This window comes from Sander vitreus, chromosome 4 (genome assembly GCF_031162955.1).
Source record: "Sander vitreus isolate 19-12246 chromosome 4, sanVit1, whole genome shotgun sequence".
NCBI lineage: Eukaryota > Metazoa > Chordata > Actinopteri > Perciformes > Percidae > Sander > Sander vitreus.
In genome coordinates this window covers 8,450,370-8,473,238 of record NC_135858.1, presented here as the reverse complement: position 1 = coordinate 8,473,238, position 22,869 = coordinate 8,450,370, and the positions used below count along the sequence as shown (strand labels likewise).

At 41.4% G+C, this 22,869-nt stretch overlaps 1 protein-coding gene across 2 annotated transcripts; it reads right to left on the bottom strand.

Annotated features, from left to right (window-relative positions):
* Positions 1-11: 11 nt before the first annotated feature.
* LOC144516600 (uncharacterized) lies at positions 12-22,035 on the bottom strand. Of its 2 annotated transcripts, XM_078248032.1 has the most exons (10): positions 21,806-22,034; positions 17,934-18,956; positions 13,790-16,208; positions 4,230-4,330; positions 3,218-3,314; positions 2,842-2,986; positions 2,527-2,663; positions 2,207-2,406; positions 1,999-2,084; positions 12-993 (listed from the first exon to the last, which is right to left on the bottom strand). In XM_078248032.1, exons 2-9 carry the CDS (start codon positions 18,944-18,946, stop codon positions 2,009-2,011), a joined length of 4,188 nt encoding a protein of 1,395 aa, XP_078104158.1. In that variant the 5' UTR covers positions 18,947-18,956; positions 21,806-22,034; the 3' UTR covers positions 12-993; positions 1,999-2,008. The 2 variants fall into 2 exon arrangements, with proteins under 2 accessions (XP_078104158.1, XP_078104160.1); XM_078248034.1 differs by lacking the exons at positions 12-993; positions 1,999-2,084; positions 2,207-2,406; positions 2,527-2,663 and having other exon boundaries at positions 2,848-3,011; positions 21,806-22,035.
* Positions 22,036-22,869: the final 834 nt, after the last annotated feature.

Genomic DNA, 22,869 nt, shown 5'->3' with positions numbered 1-22,869 from the left:
AACACGCTTGATTGCATTTCATAGAAAAGGTTTTAATAAAATTCCCTCAATTTCCTCTTATCGTACTTGATATCATAAATGATTACAGCATTGATGACAGTCACTCTTCAACATTAAAAAGGCACATAAAAGCATCTAGAGCAGATTATTGCATTTTTCAGGGTTTAACATTTTACAAAACAAACTTCCTGATTGTGTTAACAGCATGCTCAAAATTTCCTCCCAGCTCACTGGTGATGTTCTGACCCGTTAATACATCCATGGTTCTCACCAGCTACTGGAAGTTTTAATAAAAACCAGGAAGTGCATCTTTACGTTTTGTGGAACTGGAAAGACAGACATTCATAGTGTAACAAATAGAAAAATTTCCTTGACTATGTTACCACTGTTATTTACTTGACTATTCTATTGCATAGATGTACTGCATGGATGATAATTTGTTATAATTTTTCTTAAAGTGCTTATAGGTTTACTTGAGACGATCTGTGATTGGAAAGATAATGTAAAATGCATTTTGTACAACTTAAACTACAAATACACACAATATGCAATCCATTATTTATATTCAGTATTTTCTGTACATATGTGTGTTTGTGTGTATGTGTGAAGGCCTAGTGTCATCAGTCCCTGTCAGTATATGATGGACTAACACATTCAAACAATAAGACAGTCCATGGCTTTGCTCTAAATTACATTGGGGGTATTCCCCCTCAACTGAACCTCTGTACAGCAGTAGAAAAACATGTACTTGGCATTAACACATCACAGTCTTGGCACATAGCCTTGGCACCATATTTCATTTACAAGCTAGAAAAGTTCCTGATGGCCTCTACGTTCAGCCAAAGCCATGAATTCCCCCCTAAATATATCAGTAAAAGTCCAAAATAAGGCACTCAAAGTGGAAAATGGAGCAATCGTGGCAAGGTGTCTGCCGTCAGCAAGCAGCAGCTGAGATGGATTGATTCTTGCTGAACAGCAATGGCACTGTGTCTCCTAAAGGGAACGAGAGGAAGAAAAGTTCACTTTTCAAATTTATGTAATATAATTTATCGCATGTCATTAGTTGGTTTTACAGTAGTATAAGTACTCTGAACTTCTACGAGTGCATTCATTTTTAGCATGGATGGCCCAAGTGGCACTCAAATCCATAACCCTGTTACATCGACATGTCCTTTTTGTACCTGCTGTAGCTGAACAAAATATAGCTGCAAGGAGCAATTTCAAAGGCAATTAAAAGAACATCAAGCAGAGCAAACTGCATAAAGTCACAATGAGGATGTCTTTACCCACTACCTACAATTTAGATCATGATAGGAGAAAGCTTTGCAAAGCTATGACCCACTTCCTGTTTTTGTCTTTGCTGACAGTTTATTATACAGTTGCATTAAAAAACATTCGCTTTGTATTATCGCACACCTATCAAGCTGTCTTGCATGACTCACAAGCATATTAGTCCTTTTGAATAATGCCTTCACTCCTACAGTATTTCAGGGTATAAGCCAAATGTCAAAAATGTCAAAATGTTCATGCTCAACGCTCCTCTATGGCTAATCCTGTTAAATCCTATATAATGCTCTACATAGCATAGCAATTCACAGGTTATGAAAGCTCTAATGTGCTTTTCATTAATACCAGAATCAGAATTCTGTTACTAAATAGGAAAGTCATCCAAAAGATGCTTTTTTATTTATATATAATGACCACTGGATCATTTTTGTATGAGAATAAGCTAAACGTGTGCTTTTGACAAACTCTGAATACTTAAAGAAGAGTTATGTTGATTCATGAAAAGGTTTTAGGTGTCACAATAATGCAAATGTATTGACTCTAAAATGTAAGGAAAAAAAACACACAATGAAATAGGTGACTGCCCCCCCAACTCTATCACAAGCAAACAGCAGAAATCTTCTTTTAAACCTTTTTAAATTAATATTTTATTATATTTCAAAGAATCTGTGTCTTTGGTATTTCAATTATAACCTCTTCCATTTTGCTCACCTGTGTCTGGCTAAGCCTCGCTGTCATACTGACTCAGGCGCTTCTTAGACTTCAGTTCTTTCAGCCAAGCGGGAGAGGAGACGGCACTGAATGACACAGAATCACAGGTCAGAGGAGTGTCATGACTAAAATGCATACCAAATTTGAAATATTTTTTTCATCATTTCTATTTTTTTTTTTTAGGTGTGCTGTCATGCTCTTTTCCCACCCTGCATCCGTGCCGCCTAAGGGTGGCAGCACTCGTGCAGCCCCTGCCAGATGAGCGGCAGAGCGAGTAGAGCGGGACCGTTGTGAGGGAGATGGTGCCGCTTCCTCATTTTGACTTTCCTTCTCTTCGCTTCCCTTGTCTTCTTCTGGTTCCTCTCTTCCTCTGGTTTCACCTCCACCTGTTCTCTTTTTTAACTGAGCCTTGAATAGAAAGTTAAGGGGATTGTACTCAATTCAAATGCCTCCCATTTGTATCATGTTATATGATAAAAAAAAAAACATAATATACTTAAGTTCTCCTCAAACTCTGAGAGAACTTACAATCAAGGCTGCAGGGCTCAATCCAGGGAACATGGGGACTCTCTGAGAGGTGGGAGGAGGAGAACAGACTATCTTCGGTTTAGGCTGCTCCTCGTCAGAGTCCGACTCCCTTTGCTTAGAAGATGCCTCTTTTTCATCTAAAAACAGATATAATGGGTCAGTCAGAACATGCAGTAAATCAACATTTCCAGACTGCTTTTCGCCTAGAGCGGATGTGTTTAATTGAGACATTGTTTGCTTATTTTGAAAATATAAAAAAGCACTGAGTTCCAGCCATCCACGTAGATTACATGACATTATGGATGCAGTAATAACCTGTGGAGTCACGGGTCCTCCAGTCTGGGCTTTCTTTTGGAGCCAAACCTCCATGGAGCGAGCGTGACTGATGCGTTCGAGTTCGCCTCCTACCCAGATCTGCCTTCGATTTCTGCACGCTGGTGTCGAGGAGAGGAGTGGAGCTCTGTGCACAGACACACACACATAATCTAGCAAGCAATTAATAGAACACACTGTATTCACCGGTGTGTAATCATGCACCATCACACTACACCAATGCAGATGCAAGAGTTTTCCCAGGTAGGTATGCAAATTAACAACCAAACTACATTAGGTTAATGATTGCAGCGGATGACGCAGACATCAGTTGTCACCATTCACGAAGGGGGAAGATTAGAAACTAAGAATCACCAACCTCCGGAAATGGAGCCAGCTCAGGCTCTCTGGAAAAATCTGTGGTATCAACGTCTTCAGAGGGGACTTCAGGAACCTGGTCAAGGACGGGCATTGGGCTGAATAGAAAGAAAGCTATTTAAAATCGTGTGTGAGCACAGAATGAAATTAGAAGGACATAGGAATTGTTTGGATTCTTTCAGGTCAGGTTCAGGAGTAATTCTAGTCCAATTTCTGAGTTTTTGTGTTGTGCTTTAGTAGCCACAAGGGGGCACAGGGAACTCAAGTCTCAAAAATACTTGACATCACATTTTTGTATGTCAGAGAGCTATAGTGCTTCTATTTGTAGGTGTGCTCAGTTTGAATCAAATCGCCTCAATGTGAAGCCACACCTTCAGCACAAGACACAAGGAATGGCACTCAAACCTGTCCAGTCTTGTCTGTCTCCCATCAGAGTAAATTAAGGACATGAAGCCAAGGAAAGATACAGTCTGCAGTTCACAGTACTGTATGTATTAGGGCTGCACGATATGAGGAAAATATGCAATATGCGATAACGTTGTTGCATATCGTGATAACGATATTACTTGCGATACATAAACAGATATTAAAATGTATTCCGTTCTGCATTTCTGCTGCTTTCAGCATTCTTCTAAAATACAACAAATTGCTTGTTGAATTTAAAACAAATAAAAGGAAATAATTTCTAACATTGAATTGAATATAAAAGGCACCACCTAAAAAGAATGACAGTTACAGTTTAATGTGCAGTTATCTACTGATATTTTGTTACAACTAACACAAAAAATCTCTGAGTGTCTATCGCGATATGTTGCAGCCTTTCGCAATGTGTATATTGCACCAGTTGATATTGCGACGACGATTTAAAAAAAACCCAATATATATATTGTGCAGCCCTAGTATTTATATGTGTGTATGTGTGTGTTTGTGTGTGTGTGTGTGTGTGTGTGTGTGTGTGTGTGTGTGTTTGGGGGGGGGGGGGTTGTATTGTGTTAGTGCAACCTCTTTCCTACCTGTCAATTTCAGATGTCTGTTCACAGGCCTCATTCTGCGGGTCAGGCTCATCGTCTATCAATGCATCAATGTCTTCATCGTTTGTGCTGCTAACTGGTGCCTGAGAGACAGAAAGACAGACAGTAAATTAAATTGGAAAAAAACATATCATACAACAGAACCAGAGAAAACATAAAGGAAGCATTTGACATTACGGGATATATTTTCACCAAAGTCAACTCCAATTTCATGTTAAGCAAGTGCAGATATCTACCGGTACTACTCTACCTCTCTCTCTGTGTTGGATCAACTGCTTTATCACACAAAATCACATGATGTAAATGTTTTTTTGTTGTTGTGTAAATCTGCATATGAGAACTTCACATTGTGGAGATGAGGCAGAGAGAAAATGGAGTGTGTGCTGAGCCAAGATCACTAACTACAAAGGGAGAGAGGACTAAGGACCAGCCAAGCATGCATCTTTTAATGAGCCGGTCACAGAAGCTTGGCTGTCCTCAATAAACACCATGAGCACTGGCATACACACCTATATGCCTACACACAGACACACCAAACACACTCATGTTGTCACGCCTACATGCTGGAATGCATGGGTGCACACACACACACACACACACACACACACACACACACACACACACACACACACACACACACACACACACACACACACACACACATTCCAAACAAAAGCAACTACTGTGCACTTCTTAGCAAACATTCCTTTAAGTTCACTTCACATTTTGTCAAGGGCCACATCCCAATTTTATGTTGTCTGTATTGTCATATTGTCACCTGGATACAAAACAACACTTGAGTAAACACCCCTGCCCTCTGTATGATTTCACACACGTCTCATCTCCTTCATAAGTCCATTTATTACTCAGCACTCACACGACAGCTGCTTCATTTGCACAATGCCTGTTATTTGGCAACATCACAGCATGAATGAATAGGCTTCTAGTGATTTTCCTATAACCACAGACTGGTGTTTAGGTACAGAGAAAAACAAAGTCTGTTCTAACAAAGACACAGTCTACAGTGGTGCATTTCCACCACCATGCATATATCTGAAATCTATCCCACCTTTACTACAGAAGTAGCCACTGCAGCTTCCAAACTTTTTAATGTCGTTAACTAACATTTTTCAGTACATCAGTACTATTCACAAAAAGCTTCACGTGAATTCAAAGCGAAACGTTATGCATTTTCTGAATATTTCCTATTTGGTAGTGGTACGATTATGCAACAATGGACAATTCTGCCACAGAGAAATCACCAACTTTACTTCAAGTACCCTAAAATTAAAAAGATGATTGCCTTAAAGCAAGTAAAATTCTATTTTGAATAAGCAGCGGAAGAAGCTTTAAACTCAGCACTGACATATTGAACATGTTAGCAAACAGTTGCCTATTTGCACATCTAGCAGTTGCAGAGCAACTTCATTTGGTCTAGTAATTTGAATGTTGCATTCGAAAGGGGAGGCTAAGAAAATACACACTGCTGGGGGTTAGATTTTTTTAAAGTGGCTTTTTTGTTCTAAAAAGCCTTTTAAAATGTCAACGACGTCATACACATATACGGCCAGAGATACTGCTTCACGGCAAGCTCTGAGTCGCTTCCTTTGTTCTCTCAAGGCATCGACAACACAGCTGACTGGTTAGGATCTCCTTGTTAATACACGTGCTAGAAAGAGGTTTGCTAATGTTTTAAAGACCACACCGAAATATTCACTCTGACATTCTGGTTCTGCTTTGGATGCCGTCTAGCGGGATCTCCGATCGTAATCAGTCCTTCACTGACCAATCAGCATTCATTAGCAGAATGCTAGCGTGTTATGGGCAACAACGACTCAACCTGTAAGAAATCGAAAGGTCACAAGTACTCATTCATTTAACTTTTGACCTATAATCCATGTTGAACTTGCAAAAACTACAATCAAATCTGAGATTTCTCAACGACAATCAGGCGAAAGAGACACATTTAGCCGTCTAGCTCCATAGAGTCCCATTCATTTAGCACTGGACCGTGATCACCCCCAGTGGAACTCTGGTGGAACTGCAACCAAATTCGGTACAATGGGGCTGAATAGGGAGTGGAACGGCTTACCGTAGACGGGCTTTGTTTAAGCCCATTATTTACTCTCCTTTTAGCTCTGTTTTTGGCCTCCACCAACTCTGAGGGAAATGTTTAATTCTTTAGCTGCTAGGTGCTTTACTATGTTATCTGTCTGCCACTTGGTGCTGGGCAGGTAGCATACATACGGTTTATCAGATTGTTTTTGTCTGTTCCATGTGGGGTTGTCACTATGAGTGGGTACCTTTTACATTACACAGTAATTTAGGCCATTGTTAATATGAAAATATCTATTAGTGCAGCTTTAATCTACACGCGTGCAGCCGGATTCAGAGGTACATATACACTCTGGAAACTATATCGACGCATTTTGTTCCTTCTTTAAAAAGGAGTGTAAAACAATCAACACAACAACAACTGCCTCTAAGTTGCTGACATAAGAAACAGATGCGTTAAAAACTTCACAATACAAAAACTAGAACTCTAAACTGCAATAAATCTGCGTATGTGTGAATGTGCCAGCACAGTATGCGGAGGACGGAGGATGTGCAAGTCAAGACAGAATGGGCTTTATTATAGTTTACCTCCAAAACCTTTTTTGTCACGGTCAATGGAATGTGTAAGCTTGTTTCTGGTGTAGTGGAGAGGATAACAGAGATGCCACGAGCACAACTAACCGAGACTCTAATCCAGAATTAGACTGTCAACAAAACATCACCTCTAATAAAGGAATGTGATAGATCATCAAAGTGGATATAGCCTGCAGGTTATTTTCTACCTTTTGGTCGTTGTGGCTCTTGTGCATGCACACCCACATATATCAAAGACACACATGTTCACACTCACATGCAGCCAGCAGCCACAGTAAACACTACAAAACTACCAAGACAGATTCCAGCCTGTATATACCTCAAAAACTTCCACCTGTGTTGCAGTTGGCACCCAACATTTGTTTTATCTCCAAAGCAGATGACAATAAGATATTCAACAAGGGATAAGTATAAAGGAAATCAGATACCTGCTATTATGCTGTTTTGGCAGCAGATTTCCTGTTGAACTAATCGACAAAGTGTTACATTGAACGTTATTTCATCATTAGGTCTCTTAAAATACCATTACCATTATCATGTAATTTAAAGGTTAATCTAATGTAATGGGCTCTGATGTAAGGATAAATAATGGGGGAAATGCCAATTTCAACAGGGAAAAAGCTATAAAATGGCACCAGCCATGACTAAATGTAATCAGCTTGAGCTTAAGGCACACAAAGAAGCAGAGGGCACCGAAATAAACAGCCATACTTGGATAAACCTTGTCTAACCGTGTCACACTTTGTTATAGTCCTCGACTTTATCTCTGACACACACCACAGCCACAGAGGGAAAGGGCATGCATGTATACTGATAAAAAACTACATTTAGACAACTTTATCAGATAACTGTGGCCTTCCTGAAACAGGCAGCCACTGCCTACTGCACTCCCTTTTTACATTTGCATGGTTATCTGGTAACACATGTGCGGGGAAATATTAGACTATGGGATACATGGAGCTTTGGTGCCAACTGTAAAAAGCACGTAAATGTAATGAAGCCAGGCCCTAAAGGCTCCCATGTATATGTATCATTGTACCTAATGTCAACTAAAATGAGCTAGACAAACCTTTGAAGGTTTAATGTAAAATCTGATTGTCATTAGCAATTCTAATTATTACACACAACATTTCAAAGCCTTCATTGACTTCTACAGGGTTACTTCATCAGCTCTTACAGAGCAGGTTGCAGTGGCTCTCTTCTGCAGAGTCTGCCGACTTCTGACGGAGAAGCGACGCAGGGATCTCCTGCTACGTCTGGCGAAGCTTCGAAGCGGTGACATAGCTCTCTGAAACCTTCCTGTTCCATCTTCACCTTCTTCTTCCTCCTCTTTATCCTCCTTCTGCTGCTGCTTCTCTTCTGCGGTGCCCCACACCAGCTCCAGAGCCCCTTGCAAGGAACGTCGCACGCTGCCGACCCAGCCCGCCACCTGCAGCTGGGCGGCCGACAGTTTCCCTCCGAAGTACTGCATGGTTGAAAGGCTCACACGGCTGGTCGTAGAGGCACTAGGGTCACTATGGGAACTGAGTCACCACAGAAACTAAGGTTCAGCTTTGTTAGAGATGAAGGGGTTGTATGGGTGAGTCAGAAAGCTGTGTCGGTGAGCTGCCTTTCAGTTGTCATTTTCAGCAAGCAGAAGGTGAAGAGTCTTTTGTGAAAAGGTTTCTGACGTCATACAAAGCGAGATATATTCCTTTTGAGCGGGATCCATCCTCTTTCTCTCCATATTTTTATGGTTCGGGTCAGACAAACTTCCTGGAACAGTCTATTATTTGCTGTCAGTGAAGAAGTAAATAGTTTCACCAGCCATGTGTTTGCACCGTGACAACACTATTCCACTGCAGCATTCACTATGATGGATGTGACATCCTGAACAGCAGCGTCCAGAAAAAGATCATCACATCATCACATTATGATCCATTTAAAAACACACTGACAAAACTCATCAAAACTTTCCCTTTGGTCGTAAATACAAAAAATAGCAACTCAGCTTTTAGTCCTGCACAAAACTGTTTTAAGGATTACCTCTTTTCACGTGCACTCTCTTTCACTTCTAATGCCACAGTCAAGCCTGTTTGCTTGTGTACCTACGTCCAAGTTCACATCACTACTCCGTTTTCCATTCAGAAAAAAAGGGAAAAGCAGGGTGGGAAATATCTTCCACTCCAAACATCCAAAGCTGGGTACGGAGCGGTACAGTAGATCACCCCTTTATCTCCTCCATACCTGGGTGGTTTCACAGAACGTCAAAACAAAGCGTAGCTCTGTGCACGGGTGTGGAAAATCCAAAGGGAAGGAAGGAAGGAAGGAAGGTGCGGCAGGCTGGGCCAAGGTGCTTTCGGCACCTCCCTCTACTGTTCTCTCCCCGTAAGTAAATGATGCAGGTAACTTAATGAACCGAGTCTTTGTGAGAGGAGTAAGAAGAGGGAACAGCAGAAAACAGGAAGACTTTTGGAAAGTTGAGAGAAAGTTTGAGTACTAGATGAATGAGAGAATGGACAGTGGACAAGTGAACTTTCTTGTCCGTGGTTTAGCCCATCCTCTTTTGAGTGTATTTGTGCCAGAAAGCGTGTGTAAGAGGGGTGACGGGCTCTCTGAAAAGGGGTTGGAGAGATTGAGTAGAGACAGAGACAGAGAAAGAGTGGCACCATGTATGGTCATTCTGACACGCTGCCCTGTTGACCAAATCCAAATGAGGACATGATGACCACAAAGTACTTCGGCTCTTCTCACTATAGGATCTATCCATTCATCTTTCCGTCTGCCTTTTTAGTAAGTAACCTGAATGAGGTTGCACGGTTGGCTGCATAGCTTGTGTTTGCCCAGTAAATATTGTCCTCCATTATGTCCTGTCAAAATAAAAGCTTTTCTCTGCAACACAATAGTGTCCTATGTTTTTCTTGCAGCATAAACAAGTTTCTTAAACTCTCCCTCTTTAAACTTTACTGTTTTGTGTTATGGTGGCCATACATACATATTATAGTGGTGCAAGGAAGTGCAATTTCTTTTAGAGCAGCAGCGCCACTCAGTGGTGAAAACAGGACTGGACTCAACAAAGCAACCTAGTGGCTCTGTACAATGCCTCCTTACAGTAGTTCACTGGTTATGTGGATTGGTTTGTTTGCTGAAGCATGCAAACAGAAACACAATATCACTCACTCACACACACACACACACACACACACACACACACAGTTAAGGGACCCAGAGTTCAGTGTTTTCATTAATTATGCAAAAATGCTGCATGTTCAAACAGGTGGTGAACCGATCTGTCTTGACTTCACTGTTTGCTTCCTTGTCTCTTTTGATCAAGTTTTTTAGTCATTTAACATTTCCCAGCAACATTAGCTGACTACTACACGTCCAGCTGATAAGGACTACTTCTTTCAGGCAGTACAGCTATGATGTTTATTTGTGGCTCCACCCAAACGTTTGCTCAGACATGGCTTGTTGACTGCAGCTGTACTACAGTATATCGTCAATGGGTCCTTGAATGTGAATCAACTGAAGCAGAAAACATTTTGTTAGAAGCAGCCTTATGATATTTACAGTATGATAAGCATAGCAGCACTAATACAAAGCTAATACTTGTCCAATTTGTAAGATAAAAGTGGTTGACGTCTTCAGTCCACCAACACTTAGAGGTTGCCCAGCTTCAGGCTAAACTATAGAAAGACTTCAAATTAACAATTGGACATGAGCTACAAATGAATGCCTGAATTAAGAATGGGAAGGGTGATCAAATGGATTTTACTAGTCAGAAGTAGAGTTTTGTTAACTCCTCCCATGAAAACAGAGTAGGATTGCCATTTCTTGGTAGATCTTTACATTTTTATATTCCCAAATCGGCACAGAAAGTAAAATTAGGAGCAGGGACTATAGAAAAGATCCCATATCATAGTATCACACAGTATATAATTATATATTTTAATATAGTACATTTAATTGAAAATTAATTGAGTAATGTATAATGGGTGAAATAAACAGACAGGAAGATCTGTTTTTAGTTAATCCAGTCATTTAAAGCACTAGTTTGATATTTTAGGAAATACGCTGAGTTAGAAGAGAAGATTTATACCAATCTCACCAAATATGAAGCTATGGCTAGCAAACAGATTATCTTTATCAGTTATTTTAGCTTAGCATTAAGACTGAAAACAGGGAAACAGCTAGCTTGGCTCTGTCTAAATTATATATATAATGTATTAATTGGCATGCATTAGAGGTGCTGGTAGGCACTTTTTGTTACCTTTTGTTACCAGAACCAGGCTAGCTGTGGCCCTGTTTTCCTGTCTTTATGCTAAGCTAAGCTAAGATAAAATAAGCTAAGCTACACAGCTGCTGGGCCCAGCTTCATATTTATCATACAGGCATGAGTGTGGTATCAGTTGTCTCATCTAACTCTTAGCAAGACCGAAGAAGTGTATTTCCCAAAAAGTCTAACTATACCATACTATTCAAGTGGATAAATATAGTGATGGGAGAGGCTGGCTTACTGCATTACAGGACTAAAAAATAAATCTAAAACATGTATGGTGGAACCCACTCACTGGCTGGGCAATCTGCTACAAAATCTCTAGCACTTATTAGGTAACATTCAATCTGCAAAACTCACCCATAGCTGCTGGAAATAACTCATCCAAGACCCCCATGTGAAATAATCCATCCCTCCTTCTTATGCTCATGCAATGTTTTTTTTCTTTTAAACTGCCTTTGTCTCTGAAAATAAATGTTTTCTTTATGCACAAATAAGAGAAAAATGATTGTGGAGCGATGCAGAGGAAGTCGTAACCTCACTTCCTGTTAGATTTCTTAACCACACATCTTCATATGTGCACAACCAGACATAGAGTTCACACAATCTGATGTAATTTTACAGTTGACTGAACGATTCAGAAAATGCATCAGGAACTGTCTTTCTCACCCCCGACATCTCATCCTCAGGGGTAGTTTAATTTGATCGCACGAAATGAGAATCACTTTTTATCAACACACCTCCAAAGTCAACACTTATCTTTTTCCAACACTACAAGTATTTTTTTTATTGTAAGAAATAAGGTCGTGCTGTCAGCAAGGGCAGGTACTACTACTGACACACGGCACACAGATGTAGATTTCAGGCCATGCTTGTTACATTACTCAATATCACACCTAGACACACACCTAGACACACGCACGCACGCACGCACGCACACACACACACACACACACACACACACACACACACACACACACACACACACACACACACGTATTTAAACTGTGACTGAATCAGGGCGAAGCGAGTATAACAAGATGTTTTTCCCCGTGCTACATGAATGCCAATGTGTTGGTGCAGGTGGGGAGTGTGTGAATGCCAGGATGATTCAGTGGTGAAATAATCACATTTAGGCCTACCTGCATGTACACTCCTGTCTCTGTGCCTAACCTCACCCTTTCTGTGTCATTGAACAATTTCCCCTTCCATATAACTATGCTACGGTGGCAACTTAAGAAAATACATGCAAATAGACATAACACAAGCAAATTAAGAAAACAACTTCATTAATTTGACAACACATGCGCAGCATTCAGCAAACGCGCTGCAAATGCACACAACACAACCAAATACGATGCAAAAAGAAAAGCACACAAACCCCGAAAACAAATGCAACAAAAAAATGCTGCATCCAGATTACACAACGGAAGTTCTCCAGGCTTCTAGAGGGAGCAGCTAAGTGGAACAGCTGGATTTTCGACCCCATGGGGAGAGAGAAAGAGAGAGAGAGAGAGAGAGAGAGAGAGAGAGCGAGAGCCAGGACACGTTCAATCACAGAACGGTGTGCACCGTTGTGAAACGGTGTGCAACTGCTTTGAGATCATAGACTGTAAATATTAAGTCTATGTTTGAGATATGTTTTCTCTCGTTTGGTGGGTGTGTCTCGGCTCAGGTCACAGGTGATACTCAATCAGCAGAGACGTCTGTAAACTCGTGGTGATAAAACATTTAAAACTGCATCAGCGTTTACCGTTGACATTTGTTTAAGCCATATTACATGAGAGGGTTTAATTTCGAGGTCCGAAAGGCGCATCACTGCAGTGTAGGCCTCCTCAAGTGTAATATAAGTAGTCAATCTGTATTCATATTGTGGAGCAATTCACTCTTGAAATACAAAAAACAGACAGGATTTCTAGTCCCTCCCTTTTTAGTAAACCAGCCAATTTACCGTGGGATTTATCAAACTGAATAAATCCCGTCCGCACATATAAACACAAAACTGCTTCGCTAACTCCATCGTGTTGTAACTAAGTCATCTACTGAAAAAGTGATTGTATTCATTAGCATGATTGCTGTAGTGTTTAGTTCAAAAACATCCAAAACACCAAAATAGCAGACCAGACGCAAGCTTTAACTTTGAAAAGTCGAAGCTCGGGGACGACACCAGCCGGGAGGGCATGAGACGGGAGTTCTCTTTTAACTGTCTATGGAGGTCTCCAGGCTGCAGCCATACCCGACTCTAATAAAAAGGCAGAGCGCTCTCTCCCCATGGGGTTGAAAATCCAGCTGTTCCACTTAGCTGCTCCCTCTAGAGGTCTGGAGAACTTCCGTTGTGTAATCTGGATGCAATGTTTTTTTGTTGCATTTGTTTGTGGGGTTTGTGTGCTTTTCTTTTTGCATCGTTTCATATTTGCAGCGCGTTTGCTGAATGCCGCGCATGTGTTGTGAAGTTAATGAAGTTGTTTTCTTAATTTGCTTGTGTTTTGTCTATTTGCTATTTGTGTTTTCTTAAGTTGCAGGGCGTTTGCCCCTGTCGGCCACCGTACTATGCTGGTGTTCACAACAACAAACTCTATCAATAGTGGGTACAAATCGCGTTGCATTCCAACAGAATGGGACTGAATTTTGTATTTACCTCCTGCTCGTCTTCTTTGTCCACTTCATCTTCCATTGTCTCCTTCTCTTCCTCCCTCTGCGTCTCCTCCTCCTCCTCCTCCTCCTCCTCCTCCTCCTCCTCCTCCCCCTTCTCTCCCACCTCCATGGAGATGAGCTGTTCCTCCTCTGGTCTTTCCTGGGCTAATGTAGGCTTTGGGCTGCCTGGTTTTTCCACCTGCTCTGGAACTTTATTTTCCAGAGGACTGACATCCAGGGGTACCAGCACTTCAACTTCCTCTTTATCCACAGAGACAGCTGGCCAACTCTGGATGAGCGGACTAGTTTCCACTTTAGCCTGTGAGCCCCATCTCTTCGGTTTGACTGAAAAGTCGTCAAAATCCACCTTCAACAGAGGCGGTCTGACAGAGAAGTCATCGTAAACAACTTCGACCTGACTCTCACCCGTCTCATAGGCTTTCACTAAGGGGGAATATGCCCATTCTGACTTTTGAGGCACATCTTCAGAGTCAAAGCTAATTAAATTTGGCCCCGCACTCTCTCGTTCTTCCCTCTTTCTCTCGTCCTCCATTCGTAGCTCTTCTTCCAGTTGTTGTGCTCGCTTTCTGTCCAATTCCTCTCGCATTTTTCTCTCCAGCTCCTCCACTCTTTCTTTCTCTATCTGTCTCTTTCTTTCCTCTTCCCTTCTTCCTTCCTCTCTTTGTCTCTCCATCTCTATTTGCCTCATTCTCTCCAATTCTTCTTTTTTTTGCTGCTCTTTTAGCATCCTTTGCCTCTCCCTTTCTCTTTCCTCCGCCTCCATTCTTAATCTTTCTTTCTCCCTCTCCTCTTGTCTGAGTCTCTCTTCTTTCTGTCTCGCCCTCTCCCTGTCCTCCTCTTTCTGTCTCTCCATCTCTATTTGCCTCATTCTCTCCATCTCTTTTATTTCTTGCTGCTCTTTCAGCGTCCTTTGCCTCTCCCTTTCTCTTTCCTCCGCCTCCATTCTTAATCTTTCTTTCTCCCTCTCCTCTTGTCTGAGTCTCTCTTCTTTCTGTCTCGCCCTCTCCCTGTCCTCCTCTTTCTGTCTCTCCATCTCTATTTGCCTCATTCTCTCCATCTCTTTTATTTCTTGCTGCTCTTTCAGCATCCTTTGCCTCTCCCTTTCTCTTTCCTCCGCCTCCATTCTTAATCTTTCTTTCTCCCTCTCCTCTTGTCGGAGTCTCTCCTCTTTCTGTCTCGCCCTCTCCCTGTCCTCCTCTTTCTGTCTCTGCCACATCAACTCCAACTCTTTCTCTCTTTCCCTCTCGCCTTCTCCTCTCTGCCTCTCCGTCTTGTTCACCCACTCTTTTTCCCACTCCTCCTCTCTTTGTTTATTTTTATTAATTTCCTTCTCTCTCAGTTTTCCCTCCAATCTGTGTTCCTCGTGGCCGTCAATCAATCTCTCCTCCTCCTCTCTCGGCCTTTGTCTTTCTCTTTCCTCCCTTAGTCTCTCCTCTTTCCTCGCCTCCTCCTTCATTCTCTCTTTTTCCCTCTCCTCCTGATCTTGTTTAAGTCTCTCCTCTTTCTGTGTCGCGCTCTCTCTTTCCTCTTCTCTCTGTCTCTGCCACATCAACTCCATCTGCCTTTCCCTCTCCATCTCTTCTTCTCTCAGCCTTTTCCTTTCTCTCTCCTCTTCTTTTAACATTTCTCGCTCCCATTCCTCCATCCTCTGTCTCTCCATTTCCTCCTCCTTCAGCCTCTCTCTCTCCCTTTCCTCCTCTTCCCTCTGCCTTGCCTTTTCTTTCTCCCTTTCTTCTTCTTTTCGTTTCCGCTCCTCTTCCAACTTGAGTCCTGCCTGTTCGTTCTCTTTTGCTCTCCGTCTTTTCTGAAATTCCAAATGTTTCAGTCGTTCCTTTTCTTGCTCTTGCGTCTTATCATCATCCTTTTTTTGAAGACCTCCTAATCTTTTGTAAACAGGCACTGAAACAGGGATGTCCTCCTCAGCTTCATCCCCAGAAGCCTCTTCTTCTTCTTCTTCTTCTTCTTCTTCTTCGCTGGAATCAGACGCTGAGCCCAGGATCAATGGAGGCCCACCATCATCTCTCTCTACGATACCAAAGCGAACGGAGCGGCGTTTGACATCGTTCCTCTTTGGAGCATGTTGAGCACTTTCACTTGCAGCTGAGTCTCCCTCATCAGTGGCAGTGTGGGTCGTAGATGAGCTGTGGTTGCGTAGTTGGACACCCCCCTCTGTTGATTTGTTCTGCAGATGCTCTCCTAATGTTTCTCTTAAGTTTTCCGGTGGCTTAACTTCAGCAGGAGCATCTTTAGATGTTTTCATCGGGGTCTCTGTGGGTTGTTCAGCAGGTGACACCTTTGAAGGAAGATCCAGCGCCTGACTGGCCGATGTCTCGGTTGAAGGAGGTTCAACAGGCGGCATTTTGGTTGTTTTCTCTGCTGTTGGAGCAGTTGCTGGCTCAAAGCTGTGGCAGAGAACAGTTGTTCAAGGTAAAAAAAAAAAAAAATACAGTTTAATGATCCTGCTTTGAAAGAATGTTTCACAGATCAATGGCAGTGCTCAGACCTGCCATTTTAATACATCCAAGCACATTTACATGTATTTCAATACCTCTCTCATGACTAGAAACAGCTACAGGGGAAATAGCTAGCACCTCTAAAGCTCAGTAATTAACATGTTATATATTTGTATTTGTTTGCAAAGAATATTATGTAAAAATAAAAAGTTATGGTTTTAACGTCGTAATGTCCTGGCCTAGCGCCATGACTGGAGTGTTGCAAGGAACCTTTTATACGTTTTCTTGGAGTCTTGTCATTGCAGTAAGGTTGCCAAGGCGACCCGTAGAGAGTTTTAGAGACTTTGGACGGAGCCAGGCTACATGTTTCCCCCGTTTCCAGTCCTTATGGTAAGCGAAGCTAATCACCTGCTGTCTCTAGCTCCATATTTACCATACAGACATGAGAGTGGTGTAGATCTTCTGATCAATATTACCAGAAATGTCAAACTACTGCTTTAAAGGGTTGTTTCACCCACATTACAAAAAAAAAAATACATATATTCTTTCACTTACCTCTAGTTGTATCTAACCATTCTGATTGTTTAGTTTTATTTGCCAAGTTTTCCGCCTTTACGTCACAACAATGGTGGTGGATATAATTTGTGGTGCTCAGAGCACTGAAAGTTTACATTTACATTCAGAAATGTCAACAGCAACGCCTCTTTGTAGTCAGCTACTCTGGATCATCCACAGAACACACTGTTAACTGATTTTATAGGAACCATTCTTCTACTGTCGACAGTGATATCGCTCTTCAAATCAGTAAGGACATCTTGCTGTTGAATTTTTTAAATGTCATTTTCAATGCTGCAACAAAAACTAAATTCTACAGTATTCACATCTGTTGTAGTTGGAATAGCTGCAAAGGAAATATCAAAACTTGGGCAAATAAACCAAACTACTTGAGTGGTGAGATGCTGGAGGGGTAACAATGTCTTATACATAGAAAATACTTTAGTCTGTACTCGTATAGCAGATTGGATATCTAATCTTACTGTAATATTTACACTTTGAGGAGGCCTGGTTTGCACTCTTATCTAGACTTAGTTATTTGACAGAAATCTGGCCACAATCTTAATAGGAAACTACGTTACTCATTTACCACACCACTATTGATGTCCACACGGAAAGTTAGAGACACAAAGGAAAAGACGACAGGGCTGGTGACACTCAAATGAACACCAAACAGTTCTAGACTTGCACTCATGTCTCTATGATTTGTTATGTATGGCAGAGACTGGAGAAACCTTCCTCTCTTTAAGAAAACTATCAACCCTAGAGTCTAAATTCTATACGTGCCAATAAAGCACCAATTTTACAAAAAGGAGTACCCACAGTATTATATTGAGCAGACAAGATGTCAAGAGTTGACATAAAAAGCCCTTAAAGAGCACATAAAAAGTGTGGACGTGACACTTTGGATCTGTTGCGTGAGTCTGATCACAAAAAATGAATCTGAAATGAAAATAGTATAACCCTGGCCAATAACAGCCAACTATAATATATGTGCCATTAACCTTAAAATAAACATCTACCTTGATTGCAAATGCAAAAGGAAGTTCTTTTTTCTTTTACTGATTGTCTTAACAAGTCACAAACACAAATAGCACAGATGAAAGGAGGCTCGCTCACCTTTTAGAGCGAGTTCGGGTTGCAACCTGATGCTTCTTTTCAGTCTTCGGACCCTCAGGGATCGCTTCCGTGACCCAGGTTTTGATTCTCTCCTTTACACCCTTTACACCGCCTGTACCATTTATAATTTCTGGCTCCTCTCTCTTTGTCATGGCCTCTGGCCTAGATGACGAGTCAAACAGGAGACTGATTCTGCGTTTTATACTGCCTCCTCCCCTGTAATCCTCATTTAGTGCACCTTCATCGTTTGACGGCTCTGATGTTGTCTGGTTCGGCTCTGGATCTGAAGACTCTGGCTTGTGTACATCATCTTTGGTGCTGGTTGTAGAGACGGTTACACTTGGCTGAAGGGGTAGAGATAGGCCAGCTGACTCAAACTTCGAGGTGAGCTTCATGGACAGACGCTTCCTGCTGCTGCCCCATCGATATGCTGGATTGTCTGTAGAGGAAACGTCACTACCTGATTCTTCAACAATTTGGACGACAGACGTCTGAGTTATGTCTTCTGTCTTTTTTCCGTCTATCTGTTCTGAGTTTACAATATCAGTGGATGCTTTGTGGTTTGCTTGGATGACATCATCTCTCTGGATTGGCTCAGACTTGGGTGTCTCTTTGGGTGGAGCGGTTTGTGAGACTGGATCAGATTTTCCTACACTAGAATCAAGAGTATCCTCTCCATATGGACTTGCTTTGCTTTCTTTGGTTGGTTCCGGTTTATCTTTGGTGAGCACACTTACAGAGCCGGGTTTGGAATCAGAGGTGGTGGTTTGTTGAGGGAGTTTCTGAGCGGGGGTGGAGACAGATGGTTTGGGGACACCTAAGGCCTCCGATTTTCCAGTCTGCTGTGTTGTTGTCTTAGAGGTTGCAGCCATCCTCTTTGGGGCATGGATGGAGCGAATTGTGGTGTTCTTCTGCAGAGAGAAGGGCTTGGGAGTGAGCCGAGGTTTGGGGGCCAGAGATGGCTTGGGGTTTGAGGTGCCACCAGTCTGGGAAATCTCAATGGAGCTCTCCATAACTGAGTCACTGAAAGATGGGAGGAGAGGAAGTGTTTAGCAAAAACTACACATTGAAAGAACATTATCATCAAGCCATGACACAGACAGTTGGTTATGTTTTTGACAAAGAAAACTGGATGAGTCTGGTCTGTCTAGATTCTTGAAACCACATTACTGCTGCAGGGCCAAAGAGAAACTAATCAATCACCCTGAACAACAGTGAGGTAGTAATCGAGACCGGTCTTGGTCTTAAGACCGGTCTCAAGACCACTTTTTGAAGGTCTCGGTCTCGTCTCGGAATCGACCACATTTTTTGTCTCACCTTGTCTTGGTCTCGGATGAAGAGGACTCGGGATTTTATTTCAAGACCGGTCAAGACCACAACTGCAGTGATATCTCTAAATTGCCTGTGTATTCTCTGGTTTATGTGTTAACATCATTACTGTGATTGGATGTAAAACATCTTGCTTCAAATGCAACCAATACCTTGACTCATTTCTAGTTTGAAATGTGTTACTGGTAACCCCGTTACGCCCCCCTCAACACGCACTCCCAAAGTGAATGTAGGTGACAGGAGAAGAAGCTCTGGCTGTCTGGGAGATGTCAGCCAAATTGTCGGTAACAACATTTTATTTATTACCAAAACTCTCCAGTAATCTCTTTACCCCTCACCCAAAGGGATTTAGTGAATATTAGCTATACATATAAACTAGTTGTATACTGTAAGTTTCAGTTGTTTGGTCTGGTCTTGGTCTTGTCTCGGTCTCTGGTCTTGGTAATGACTTGGTTTTGGTTTAGGTGGTCTTGACTACAACACTGCTGAACAAACACTAGAAACTATGAAAAGTCTACCTGCTGGGATGGTTTTTATTTGGTTTTCTTCCTAAGTTTAGTTTTTAAATAATAATAAAAAAAACCTGTTGACAATTAATTTTCTCTTTTCTACTAAATTAAACCATTTAAATGGCCAGTTTCTTCCTTATGCCAAAGATCTGATCTGTCACTCACTGTCACTTTTTCAGCCTGGAGGATAATTGTTATGTTCCAAGTGACCTCTGAGGGTTCATCTTGATTGAGAATATCCAAAACTTGACTTAAAGTCTAAATGAACGGAGAGAAGTCATACATAGGATGGCAAACTAAAATGTAAGTCCCTGTGTTGTCCAAACAGTTTGCGAAGGACACACTTTTTATTTATGTCCCGAGCAACATGGACCATATAATTTTCAAGATTATATCTACCAATAGTCTTTGTCATATCTGGCTAATAAGAGGTTATTAACCTTCTGTTGGAGATCTTTGATAAATTCAAAGTGCACCGACCCAGAAAACTAGTGTGATTAGGTGACACTACTTGAATCTATTCTTAAGTCTTAGTAAGTAGATTCATAGGCTGGAAAAAAGATTCATTAATAAATGACAAAATTTACATACAAGTGTGATATTACACTGTTATAATATGTGATTTTGAAGGTAGAAATAAAGTGAGCTGCCATACAGTTTTAAACCACACTTAATATGAAAAACTACTAAAATAGAAATCAAAACAGGCAGGTGTTGTCAGAGACTGAAGCAGGCCTGATGAGTCAACACACACACACACACACACACACACACACACACACACACACACACACACACACATCTACAATATGGTCTTCAGAAAGGACACAATCACACCAGATTTCCAATTGAACAGAAACAACTGACAGATAAACAAGCTTTTATGTAAGTACTGTCTCATGAGCAAAAGAAGAAGCCAAACTTGCACACCTGTGCAAAAGAAATAACAGTAACAGTTTCCAATTTTACACTACAGTAGATGCCACAGGCATTCATTGTATGTCATCTGGTTTGACCTGTAATACTTTAGCACAAACCGGTAACTCCACGCCCCGCCATTTAATACTCTCAACTCTCTGCAACTCTCAGTGTTTGTCAGCAAAGTGCTCACTTTCACATTAACAATCTACAGCTAGTTTGGATCAACTGTATTGATTCGAGACAAAAGACTATTATAGGTTTTAAAGTATTTTTTTTGCATGTTATGTGTTTTTATAATTATCTTTTTGCTGGATTGCTCAAATACACATCACCTCTGGGCGTGCAAGGTATTGTGCAATGGGATCAGCAAGGACTCTTGCAGCTGTGTAATGTTTGTTTCTGCTTTCCTCCATTTTTTACACAGTTGAATTCCTAAGGAACAAACACTGTCTGGCAGATAAAGCTGCAGTTGATGGATGCTTTCTGTTGCTTATTTAGGCTACATTCATTAAGTCGGTAAAAATCATTCTACAGCAGCACTTAGCTTGTGAGATTTTAGTTTCTTTATCTTCGTTTGCCTTTAGTGACTGTTGCCCTGTCACACTCGGCCCCTTTCGTTTTTATGTCCACCCCGTATTATTTATTTCTTTGAGTGATGCTGTGAGAAGCCAACCACGTATTTTGGGATAACTGGTCTTCAGAGAGGCAAACATTGCGATGTAATGAAAGTAGCACACAATAAATGGCGAAATTAACGTTATTTCAGGCCATATGTTTCATTGCGGGTTGTTAATAAGTTACTAGCCTAATAAACGCGTCAACGAACTCCCAGTCGTTGAACCAGCAGTGTGTCCTCTGAAGCTGGACAAAGGAAACTGAGATGGATGAATATAAGTTAGCCTACTTTACGTTTAATTCAAGCTATGCTGTCAGTTTTGTGAACAACTCTTTGGTGAGGATAACGTATAGTATGCGGATACTCACAATATTACCCCACATATTCACGTTACAAAATAAGAAAATATAGGCTTGTCATAAAGACCACCTGCTCTATAACACCAGCTTTATGAACTTTCCCACCGGTTGAGATATTTAACAGACATTTCTTTTTACCTTTTGTCTTCACGCAGTCATACAGGTGGAGGAAGGAAGCGGGAAGAAGTTCCAAAATAAAAATGTTCCTCAGTTTTTCGCGATCGTCTCGCCTGCTGAGCTGTTGTCAGAGTGTGTTTTGTTTTTTGTTTTTTTTCCAAGTCATTAATACTAACAAGACGTCAGACTGCTCCTATACACCCAGCGGGCACTCCCTCTGCCCGCCTCAGGTCGAGCCACTTTGCTCTGGGAGTCAAGCTAGAGTCAAGGTTCACACCGAGAGACACGATTAGACAGGAAGTGATGTTTGTTTACTTAAAAATAAAAGCGCAAAATAATTATTCAAGACCATCCCTGAGAGGAGGATGCTGTCTCTGTCCACAGTCAGCTCTGTGCCCCGTTACAATGAGAGTGTTCAAACAGACACAGCTTTCAGTTTGTGTACAGCTTGCCTGATGTGTTTCTCCCTTAAAATGGAATCTATAAATTCCTATAGGCTAATATTTAAGCAAAGGAAATATGATGAAAGGTGACATTTGTTGGTATTATTATGATTAAGTGACCACTTTAGCCTACTGTTGTGATTTTGCATATTGTACAGAAGTGTTAACTATTGGGGACATAATGCATTTAGCCTACCTTAAATGCTTTGCGTGCTTGTGACGAGTTACAAAAGGCTATTTCTAGTAGATATAGGCTATAGGCTACAATATATACCAATTTTGTCAAGCTACCAAAGTGTTAGCTTTCTGTAATTAACAAATGGAACAGGTATGAAATTGATCAAGGCTCTGGGATCCAATGACTTAAACTACTGTTTTATGGCAATAATCCAAGGTAAGCAATCGATTTGAAAAGCTAGGCCTAACTGTAATGCTCAGGTTTTGCATTAAAATGAACTTAATGAATGGGCTGAAGTGACTCACCGTGATTTGAAATTAAAGCAGAACTGTAATTTTGGAGTGTTACTGGTACAGTAGCTATTTTGTCTTGAAAATTCGAACCAGAAATGCTCTGTAAACTGATTGTAGCCTGACGGAAGTACTCTGTTCAGTGGACTGGATTATCAGGTTCTGACGGAGACA

What these genes read in the sequence shown, in the direction of transcription:
- LOC144516600 (XM_078248032.1), bottom strand. Translation starts at nt 18,946, where the DNA reads ATGGAGAGCTCCATTGAGATTTCCCAGACTGGTGGCACCTCAAACCCC. An exon ending in CAGACATCTGAAATTGACAG is followed by an intron (nt 3,315 to 4,229) that starts GTAGGAAAGAGG and finishes CTTTCTATTCAG; the next exon opens with CCCAATGCCCGTCCTTGACC. An exon ending in GAGGACCCGTGACTCCACAG is followed by an intron (nt 2,664 to 2,841) that starts GTTATTACTGCA and finishes ATCTGTTTTTAG; the next exon opens with ATGAAAAAGAGGCATCTTCT.